The sequence below is a fragment of the Pantherophis guttatus genome, chromosome 3 (genome assembly GCF_059756535.1).
Source record: "Pantherophis guttatus breed Tessera chromosome 3, ASM5975653v1, whole genome shotgun sequence".
Lineage (NCBI taxonomy): Eukaryota > Metazoa > Chordata > Lepidosauria > Squamata > Colubridae > Pantherophis > Pantherophis guttatus.
In genome coordinates this window covers 151,597,426-151,609,059 of record NC_142065.1, presented here as the reverse complement: position 1 = coordinate 151,609,059, position 11,634 = coordinate 151,597,426, and the positions used below count along the sequence as shown (strand labels likewise).

General features: G+C 39.5%; 1 protein-coding gene across 2 annotated transcripts in view; it reads right to left on the bottom strand.

Annotated features, from left to right (window-relative positions):
• Positions 1–8,667: 8,667 nt before the first annotated feature.
• Positions 8,668–11,634, bottom strand: part of CDKAL1 (CDKAL1 threonylcarbamoyladenosine tRNA methylthiotransferase) — a 312,732-nt gene continuing 309,765 nt past the window's right edge. For both annotated transcript variants that reach the window (XM_034429250.3, XM_034429252.3), the window contains one exon: positions 8,668–9,157. In XM_034429250.3, coding sequence (XP_034285141.2) covers positions 8,966–9,157 — 192 coding nt within the window. In that variant the 3' untranslated portion in view covers positions 8,668–8,965. The remainder of the gene's footprint in view (positions 9,158–11,634) is intronic.

Here is an 11,634-nt window from a genome sequence, read left to right as displayed (position 1 = left end):
AACACTCCTTAATTAAAATCTCCTCGAAGGGATATGAAATGCCAACAGAGATTTCAGTCACCCCACTGAGCCTCTGTCTGATTAGCTGCAACACATCTGCTTAGTTGCCTAGGATCCATCTGTATTGTTAAGAAGAAATTTATTCTGACTACCTGGATTCATAACAAGACGACTCCACGATGACAGTTTCAGTTTAACTAACATTTATGCATGCTGATGCACTCATCCTCAGAGTACATATATGTGCAGACACACATGCTTGCAAAATAAATCTGGGTATAATAAAAAAAAACCTATGGAAGAAAAACAAAATCAGATGCATAATAATTTCCACGACTGTGCCTTATAAATATGCATAAATAAGGGGAATGTTTATAAAATAGGAAGATTGGTTCACTACAGACACCGCTAGCTTTGATAGAAATTAGAAGATTGTCATCTAAACAATAGTATATTGACAAAATGTATATTCCAAAGCCAGAGATCCCTGAATAAGGAAGAAATTACACAGAATGGAGTAGTTTTATAAATTAAAGAGGCAGAGTGTTAAATTGCTAGACTAGAAGTGGGGAAGAACCAGGTTTGATTCCTCCTTTAGGCCTAGAAGATGCTTGGGTGACTTCAGACCAGTGACTCCCCTCAACCCTAATCAGGTTGGCCTCTGTGACAGGCAGGCACTGCATCTGCCCCGGTAACTATAAGAACTGGATGGCGGCGAGACAAAAATGAAGACCCTGCAATCATGTGGGACAAACACCAAGAAAAAGTTGGCCTTATTCAGTTTGGAGGGGTTCATTTATTTTACAAACAAAGGTGCCCTATTAAAACTGTCATAAAATAGTCTCACAAACATAAGTTAAAGATATAACATGAAAAGAGAAAAAATGCAACATTTTTTAAAAAGGTGGTTGGGGTTTTTTTGGCAGTGTAGAACGAAAGCAACTGCCCCCTGCCCAACTTTTCTCTAATGAATGTTTGGTTTTTTAAAATCTTGCTGAGATAGTTTTTTTGGGGTGTGTGCGTGGCAGAGGGTGGAAAAAGAAAGCCCATGGTGGATTTGAGCTTTGGCTGCTGGGCTTGGCCAGGATGATGCCCTGTTTAGAGAAGGTTTTTCAACTTAGGCAACTTTATCATGCGTGGACCAACTCTCAGAATGTTGACTGGGGAATTCTAGAAGTTGAAATCCACATGTCCTAAAAATGCCAAGCTGGAGAAACCCTAGCTTAGAATGCTGGACTAGGACCAAGAGGAACCCATCCAAGTCCTAAGGATGACCAATGAGTCTTAGTCACTCTTTCTTAAACTAATCTTCACAGGACTGTCAAAAGGGTAAATTTTGAGAATGGGACCATATATTTATCAGGGGAGGTAAAAATATCATGCAGAGATCCAGATACGAACTAGATTTTTGTGACTATATGCCATGATTATCATCATTGGCATCCTTCAGTCTCAAGAGACTATGGTATCGTGCTCTGGAAAGAGGTCCTAAAGCAGCATCTAGTGTGACTAAAAAGGCCAATTTGAGAGTGGCAATCCCTTCCACACTGAGGGCAGATACATTCTGTCCCCTGTCCAGCCCCCAGATTTCGGTGGTTCCGGGACTGCCTCTTTGCCTCAGCCTGCCGAACAAGTGTCTCTTCGAATTGGAGAAGGCCATGCTGCGTCTTTAGCCTCCAAGCTGAACGATCAGAGGTCAAGGTTTCCCAGTTGTTAATGTCCATTCCCAGGGCCTGTAGGTCTCTCTTGCAGATATCCTTATATCGCAGCTGTAGTCTGCCTCTGAGGCGCTTTGCCTGCACTAATTCTCCATACAGGAGATCTTTCGGAATCCGTAATTAAGAGTGCTTCATACACTGTCCATATAAATGCAAGAATCCAATTCATCCATCCCACAAAGTGATTCTAAAAATGGTTGTGTACACTCAGCTTTTCAGCTCTTTTCAACAAGAGCTGGAGAAACTCTTTGCACAAATACATAGATTTGCACTGCTGAAGTATCTAGCAAACACCTTCTTTTTTAAAAAGAATAAATAATTACAAACTACATTAATCTCTTATAGGCTGTACAAGGAAGAGCCATGGTGGCACAGTGGTTAGAATCAGTGGTGAAATCCGAACCAGTTTGCTACAGGTTCGCTGGCCATGCATGTGCAGTACACACCAAATGGAGGCCTGGAAGGTAAGTAGAAGTGAGGGGAGGATCAGCTGTGGTGCGTGATTTAACTTCACTAGAAAGCAGGATTTCCTGCTTTCTAGCAAAGCTAAACCCCGCTGCACAGCTGATCGTTGGAAATACCAGTTTGAAGGAACTGGTAGCTTTTTTTTACTACTGGTTCGCCCGAACCTGAGCGAATCGGTAGCATTTCACCCCTGGTTAGAATGCAGTGCTACTTCTGCTGCCTGTTGGCTGCCTGAAATTTGACAGTTTGATTTTCACCAACTCAAGGTAGACTCAGCCTTCCATCCTTCTGAGGTTGGTAAAATGAGGACCCAGATTGTTGGGGGCAAGATGCTGATTCTGTAAACCGCTTATAGAGGGCTGTAAAGCACTGTGAAGCAGTATATAAGTCTAAATGCTACTGCTATATGCAAAAGTAGGTTCAAACACACTGATGTAGCACCTCACTGTTTTGACCTATGAAGATTTCTCAGATGTGGCCTTGTGCTTTTCTGGCCAGGACAATGATGAAAAAGCAATGCTGATGGTACACAAAACTACAGAGCAGAAAGCATGTGAGATGCTGAGCCATTCAAAGCACCTCTGATGCTTTGGTGTTTTTAGTAAAAACATGACCAGTAAATGGTTTTTTTGTGTTATGCTTCTGTTTCTGTTAAGTGCAGGTTTTCCTTAGACTTAAAATGGAATCCCACAATGAAAAATGATGAATTTTATACCCCTGAGAACATAAATGGTTGGTATTATCTCAACCATTAGGGTGCGGATGACTTGAGCAGATGGAACAAATATTTTTTTTCAGAAATTATTTGTACACTAATATTCTTTCTTTCCAAATAAATAACTCAAGATGTTTTTATAGGCTGAGGGAATATCCCAATTCAATCACCTTGGTCTGGTTTATATCCAGGGCTATTAAATGATGTTTCATAGACATTTTTAAAAAATCCAGTTCTTTTTACCCAAAGAACTGTAAGTATTGTCTTTCATATTCTTTAACAAAATTTCAATGCTTCTCATAAAACAAAAAGTCTTATTATTTACCACTATTCATTTGAAATTAATATAAGAATTTGGTTTTTAGAATTCGATTCTACCATAACCTCTTGGGTAAAGTGGTTTATGTAACTTAACATTTTATATTCCTTTATTTAGAAAAAAATAGTTTTATAACACTAGAATCAGTTTAACTTATTTTGAAGAATTTAACTTGTTTGAATAGAACAGAACAGAGTTGGAAGGGACCTTGGAGTTCTTCTAGTCCAACCCTCTGCTCAGGCAGGAAACCCTATACCGGTGATGGTTAACCTTTTTTTCCTCTGGTGCCAAAAACATGTGAGCACGCACAATAGCACGCGTGTGCGTGCCCACACCCATAATGCAATGCCCCCCACGGATGACTGCTTCCTGCGCATGGGCACGCATGACCCCCCACATCCCGTTTTGGGCCTAGCAGACCTCGCTGAAGCCTCAGGAGGCTGGAAACAGCCCGTTTCCGGACTTCCAGTAGGCCTGTTTTTCGCCCTCCCCAGGTTCTGGAAGCTTTTCTGGAGCCTCCAGGAGGGTGAAAACAACCTCCCCTGGTCCTCCAGAGACCCTCCGGAGGCTGGAAATGGCCCATTTCTGGACTCCTGGTACTTTCGGGAAGCCTGTTTTTCGCCCTCCCAGAGCCTCCACATGAGCCCTGGCAGACAAAATGGGTCGCATGGGGACTCCTGGAATGGGCGGGGTGGCATGGGCAAGTGTGCGTATCTCCCACATGCGTTGCAGAGACCCAAAAATCAGCTGGCTGACGGGAGGCGTGAGTGCATGCGCAGTGGAGCTGACCTAGGGCAATGGCTCGTGTGGCCACAGAAATGGATCCGTGTGCCACAGGTGGCACACGTGCCATAGGTTCGCCATCACGGCCCTATACCATTTCAGACAAATGATTGTCCAATCTCTTCTTAAAAACCTCCAGTGTCGGAGCAACCAAAACTTCTGGAGGCAAGAGGTTCCACTGGTCAATTGTTCTGTCAGGAAATTCCTCCTTTATTTAGTCTGGATTTCATCAAAGGGAGATTGCTTCATATTCCTTTCATTTTGTAATTTTGCAGGACAACATAATACAAGACATTTTATTGTCATCTGCTCAGAACATTCTAGCTATGTGCTTTTTTATTTATTTATTTATATTTATTTATTTATTTTGTCAAGCATGTAATAGGTAACAGATATAAGTATAAACATAATTATGAATACATGAATTGGATACATATAAAAGGGAACATTAGGACAGGGATGGTAGGCACCCTGGTGCGCTTATGCACGCCTGTTAAAGACCTCTTAGGAATGGGGTGAGGTTGACAGTAGACAGTCTAAGGTTAAAGTTTTGGGGGTTTGGGGAAGAAACTAGAGAGTCAGGTAGTGCATTCCAGGCATTGACCACTCTGTTATTGAAGTCGTATTTTCTGCAATCAAGTTTAGTGCGGTTTACCTTAAGTTTGTATTGATTGTGTGCTCGTGTATTGTTGTGGTTGACGCTGAAGAAGTCATTGACAGGTAGGACATTGTAGCAGATAATTTTATGTGCTACGCTTAGGTCTGACTGAAGATGGTGAAGTTCTAAATTGTCTAATCCCAAAATTTGAAGTCTGGTGGCATAAGGTATTCTGTTGCGAGCAGAGGAGTTGAGGACTCTTCTCGTGAAATATCTCTGGACTCGTTCAATTGTATTAAAGTCCAATATATAGTGCGGGTTCCAGACAGATGAGCTGTATTCAAGAATTGGTCTAGCAAAAGTTTTGTATGCCCCGGTTTGCAGTTGAATATTACCGGAGAAGAAGCTACACAAGATTAGGTTAAGAACTTTTAATGCTTTTTTGGCAATGTTGTTACAGTGAGCTCTGGCACTTGAGATGAGTACTCCAAGGTCTTTGACAGAGTGAGGGTCATCTACAAGGTCGTATCTTGAGAACATAAAGGTTAGTGATCAGCTGATGTATATGAAACAGGAACTTGGAAATGATATTCTACATATTATTTCAAGAAAGGAACTATTTTTTCTTTCATTTCACTTTTCAGGCAAATAAATTTTGCAAGGTGAAATATTTCATTCTGAAAAGCTTGAGCACCTGTATGGAATGGAAAGAGGTGGAATGTCACAGTATAAGCAATTAACTTTATTGCCATTTTCTTTCCCACATCCAGGCTAAGAAATACATTGCAATCTCTTAATACAGGATGTGCTTAGGAGTATTTGTATTAATGTAGGATTAATATAGTAGTTGTAGATTTCCCACTACTAGTAGCCTGCTAATCTCCAAGACTCATGCATAGTCTGGTTGTCAGCAGCAATTCCTTTAAAACAAAAGGAAGAAAACTGGTGCCGCTTTGTGCCAAACAATTTCACATTGCTATTGTCTCCATTTCAGTATCCTCATTTTCATGGGCTTGAGATGAGCTTCCCATGACTGAACTAGAGGAAAGGGACAGGAGTCTACCAAAATCAATGATCTGCTTCCCTTATCCAAGACTGTCTGCACCCATGCCAAGACGACACAGCTACCTTTTCCAGCCTCTCCACATAGTGGATTTTGTGGTCAGTTAAGAAGAGAAGCAATATTCTTTCTAAAATATTTTAGTGGTTTGTAGCAGCAAGCTTTCTGTACTTCCTGGTTCATCAAGCCTGGTGGCTCAGCAATCAGCCTTTGACCCAGATGTTCCTGATAGAAGAATGCAGCAAAGACCAACCGTTTTCTGTGCTTTCTGTTTTGTAAGCCAACAAAGAGGTGTTTGTTTTTTTTTAAGATGAAAGGTTAGGCAAATAATTAAGAAAAAGAAAGAAAAGTTAGATGTATGCATTTTGAAAATTGATTGCTAAAAGAAATCTTGTTTTGATATCGTACCTGAACAGGCCAGGGAGCTGGGCTCGCGGGAGTTCCTTTTGGCTGTAGCTTATTTATTTGTAAAACAGCAGTTCACCTGTGCTTGGATGCATTTTAAGATCTGCCACTGGACTTTTAATAGTTATGAAATGTAATATTCCTCAGTAATAAATATTTGTGAAACAGCAGTGCTAACAAAGCAGCTTTCTAGTCCAGGATATATGACTGAAGAATTATAGCAAAACCTACTGGTGATCTTGCAATAATATGGCTGCGTTCCAGAAAGGATTCTGGGGATGGTTTATTATCCAAATCTCATATGAAACCTTCAAGATGTTTTCTACCTTTTCCTATGCTCAGTTTGGGGCTAGAACCTCTATTTTATCACCTTGCGTCAATTTTTAGATTCTTTAAAGGACAAGCTGCTTTCTTCTTCACTGCAAATTGTATATGATAGTGCACAATCACTGCCTTTATAGACATGCTGTATATCTTAGGGCAAGTCATGTTTTCCACCTCAGCTGCCTCTGTCCAACACCAACATATATTCTTCTGGAAAATATCCTAGGGGTATACATACTTGGTCTGATTATGTGTTTTAATCCTTGTATGCCACTCAGAGTCACTGTTGTGAAATGGGAGACCATATAAATTATTTAAATATAAACAAACAAATCAGAGACGCACGTTCCAAGAGAAATATACGTATATGGATGTTATACATTATCAGAAATAGTGTTTATAACTATTACAACTCTTAAAATTTGTTTTGTGCAGCTCTCTTTCCCTACAAGTCCATTTTAATTTGAGCTACTAGAATATGTTGTATTAACTGGGTACATATGAGAATTATGTTATCTTAGCATGCCAGACGATATCCTATTTGCCAATGTAAAGGATGGTCTGTTGGTCTTGGTGGCATCTCGAATTGACACACATAACACTCTTTGTTATAAAAGTCAAGCTAATTTTTTTTTTAAAAAAAAAACCCATACTAGGAACATCATGTGTGTGGGCAGACCATGCTGCTTTCCCACATGTATCCTGATTTCAAGGAATCCGTAGCTTTTGAAGTTTGCCAGCCCTATACATGGGGTAGGAGAAATTCTATTTTCACTCATACCACAGTGAGAGATTAGCAGCTTGAAATCACTTTGACAGTTTGTTACTCTATTGCATACTGCAGGGAATTTTAATTCCAACCTGTGAAATTGTAATTGCTTCTCAAACAGGACAGAGGAATTCTGGGTAATGGCTCCATCTAAGCTCAATATCAGAATTGCCAGTTGCTGCCACTTTAAATATTACTTGCTGTAATTCAAATATACCTTCAGCTTTCCATCTAGGAGTTTGGACTGGGACTGAAACAAACAGGTCAGATGTCTTGAAATCTACAGGCCGAAATGTGACAGAGGTGGCTGAGCTCAGAAGGTACACAACTCACAGATTGTTATAAACAATACTCAGTCTGAATTCATCTTAAAGTATGACTTTAAATGTCTTTAACTGCGTACATAAAATATCAATAAAAATGGATTAGGTAATTTTAAAGCAGAACAGTAAGATTTTATTATTTACATTTAAAGGTCAAATTAATTTGGGACTTTTATTCTTTTCCACAGGCCTCTTTTAAGGTCACGGAGGATGTTTTTTTCCTATTTTCTGTAATTTTAGATAATTCAGTATGGAATGTACTAGTACGTAATCTCACAAAAACAAAGAACAGACTAAATAAACCGAGTTAAGAATTACTAGATCCTCATTATTGTCTTCTTAGTGAAGCTCTTCTCAAGTTTAGGCTAGGAATGATCTCACGCTAGTTGAATTTCCTAGAGAGAATAGTTTAAAATTTCCATCTTCTCCACTTGTCTGTCCTGACTTACTGCCAAGTGTTCTGAAGGGCCGTGAGACCACAAAATAATCCCAGCAGGTAAGTAAAAGCAGATGCTCTGGCTCCTGTCCTGAAAACACTCTATGGTTGTTGGCTTCCTCAAAGGACCAATTCCTATAAAACTCCTGGGACCATAAAGTCTGCTCAATATAGAATGCAGAACTTCCTTGCAAAAACTGGGCTTTTCACTTAATTAGCAGTGGATTACACTTTTAGAATATCTGAAGCAGCCTACCAAAATGGGGAGAGGTCCTGAGATGTTTGTCGATATGATGAGCTGCCCTACATTCTTTGAAGCAATGCTTTGAAACTTTTCAAATGTGTTAGATCATAAAAGATGACAACATTGCTCCTCTGTGGTTATAGAAGGAAGAGAGAAATTATCTTATGGCAAGGAAGCCTTCCACTGCAACTAATCCAGAAAGTTTGATTGCCTGGGAATTTGTATAAACTGGAATAAATGAAATTGATTACATTTTTGCTTAAGGAAGCTTATATGAATCGTCAATGCATTGATCATGCAAGACGAAGAACCCTCAATGGGAAAAGCAAAAGATTAAAATCTTTAAATATCGAGTCATCTACTTTGTGTATTTAAATACCTATCAAACAACAGTTTTGCTGTTGGTTTGGATCATGGATGTCCTATGATTATAAAGATATGTATAAGTTTAGTGGCCTGACAATTTTGAGCTGAATATTTTCATTACTGAACAAAGAGTGACTCAAGGTGCTTTAACGATCATTTTTAATAAGGCTTCAGGTGAACACAATAACAAGGAATTAGCTGTTATTTAAGAAATATAGTTGTAATTTTCTAAAAACCTTCATTCATGTGCTTATGAAAATGAAACTATTTTATGAAAAATTGAGATGTTGAAATCTTGATTTTAAAAAAAGAAGACAAAGAATTTCTACCAGTTCAGGAAAGCTTTATACATATTCTGATGATCAAACATTAGATTCTGAAGTTCTCAACAGGCAAGCTGTTATCTGTTGATGGAATAACCATTCGGCACAGTTTTCTATTTAAATGTCTCCATAGTAAAAGGCAATAAGAACTGCTAGAAGAGCCACACTTAGTGACAGCATCTTCAGCAGTTTTCCCTCATGTTGCCAAGGCAACTGCATCACCATCCTGTGGCTCAATTGTACGATTTGCCGCTCAACAGATGGACGGGTTTTTGATTCTGAGTCATTCTCCAGTGCATGTCTGAACTCCTGTGGAGAAATGCAGAAATTAAATTGAGAATAACTGCAGAGAACATTTGGCATATATCAAGCACAAAGGATATTTTACATTAAGTCTGAATAAGGTAATCCTTCTTTCATCTTACTCTAAGTGGAAAAACCTGGTTAATCTCTTTAAAGACATCAACTGCTAAAACAATACAGCTATCGCCAGCCAGAGGACTAAAATCCCACTGTTTTAAATCATATCCATTCACTTGTTTTTAGCATCATTACAAGACCAAGTTAATGTTAAAGCGAATCAGTAGCATTGCTGTCATTTACACAGTACAGCACAACCAATCTGATCATTATTTCTGTCCCACAGTATGTCAGCTCAGCATGTCCCAATATTCTCTTTACCGTCCTTTCCTCCTCTCTCTCAGAAGGCAGCTTCACTGAAACATTCATTTTATTGATTGGATTGAGAACAACAATGTGATAATCATGTATATTTATTCGCCATGTAATGAATATGGAGCATATATATTGGGAAGCCAAGGGTGGATGCAATTTCCTAGTACTTGAATTTTAAAAGTATGCCACTGGATACCTGTGCATACTTTCAGAAGGAAAGTGATGTGCATGCACCACTGCGTTAAAATGCACCACTGCTTCATCTGATACAGACCTGAGCTTTGCTAATATTTTAGCAACAAATCCTTCTTGGTTAAATTTCACTCCCTCCCTTACTGTCTTGATCAGACTATAAAAATGAGATCTGAGTTTTGTACCGTCCCAATCTGGTTTATATTCCCTTTTCTTTGTGGATCCATATGATTTTCCTACGATGACCAAACATTTAGTTGGCCCTTCAATGCTTATGTTGTTTCTCAACCCTTCCTTGGATGGATTTCTTTTACTTAATCTGACCCCTTTTCAGCCTAAGCTACTACATGATTTTGCTTTCTGTATCCCAGCTAAGCTACTTTATGTGATTCTATTGAGTGCACAATTCAATATCAGGCTCAGATTCTGCAGATATTCTCCATAACTCTTGAACAGCCGAAAGAAGGTAACTGTCCTTTCATTTACTTTAGAGGTTATTTTGTTTCTCCAATTAGAGTTTTCCTGAATGAAATAATAGATCTCATTTATCATTTCCAGCAGGAGGAATTGGTGGGGTGTTGCATACACAGTGGCATTACACCAGATCTCTACCAGACTATGTCCTCTTGAAAATAAGTCAAGTACAAAGATTCCATTAAGTGGAAACAATTACAGAGCAATAGCAGATATAGCTTAAACAGGATACAAGAAGGCTGTCAAAGGAAAGTGGACGGTGCAAAGCTATTTTTCTTTGATAGCAGCAGCATTGGCAAGAGATCTACAGGACCAGCAGCAATTGTTGCTCACAGGTTATGCTTTTCTCCTGCCTTCCCCCACCTGTCACAGGCCACATTCAAATTCAGAATGTGGATTGTCAGCCTTCAAGTCTTGATTCACTTGAGGAGGCTGATCAACCACAGGAGTCTGCTGATCAGCTGGATGAGGTCAGATGAGGAAGCATGACCCGCAAGCTCCAGGTCTCAATGCACGCAGTGGCCAGCAGAGCAACACTATTCAATATGGCTCCTCACTAGACAAAGGGCAAGACCTAAGTAATTGCAGCCAGCTGCCTGCAGAAAAAAATTATGTAGCTGTTTTGCCTTCGGCCTTTGGTGGAAACAACCCTTCAAACTTCCAGCTCATGACTCTTGTTCCTGCTTTTCCTTGCTCTTGAAACATTGACTATTGGACAAGTTGAGTACCTAACTTGGCTCTTTTGACTCCTAGAATGAATTTGGAGTATTCTATTTCTAGTTCTATTTCATATGGACTTATTCAGGCAAGCACTCTTTGCACAGACTTTGATTTACAATCTTGCCCACTGCTTAGTTGTAGTTAAATACTACAGGCAACTGTGTCTGCATACATGAGTCTGCAACCCGAGACAGAACACCACCCACTATGGCAGGCAAGGACAGCAATGTAGCAGTTGTGCAGCATTAACAGAAGACAAAGTGGAATACCTCACCTAGACACTGGCCCTAGCAGAATGGTGCTTGCTTTGCTGAACAGGCTATGAGTAGTGGCACAATCCCCTTCATGTGGGGATACCCTTGAAAAGTGTCTGGAATTACAACCGGGGCAAGATGTGATAGACAGGATGCTAACTAGCACAAAGTATGTACATTGCAAAATGCTGAACTTACAGACCTGCTATGCCTGCCATGTATTTACATGGAACAATATAAGTTACTGGCATTGACCATTAAAAAATAAAGAGCTGAGAAATTGCCTCTTGTTCTATGAGCCGGTCTTTTACTGAGATTAGCCAGAAAGGCTTTCTGCATGATGATGATGATGATGATGATGATGATGATGATGATGATGATAATAATAATAATAATAATAATAATAATAATAATAATAATAATTCAGTTCCCCATAGCTGGATCAAGAAATGCCTGGAAATCTTAGGCATC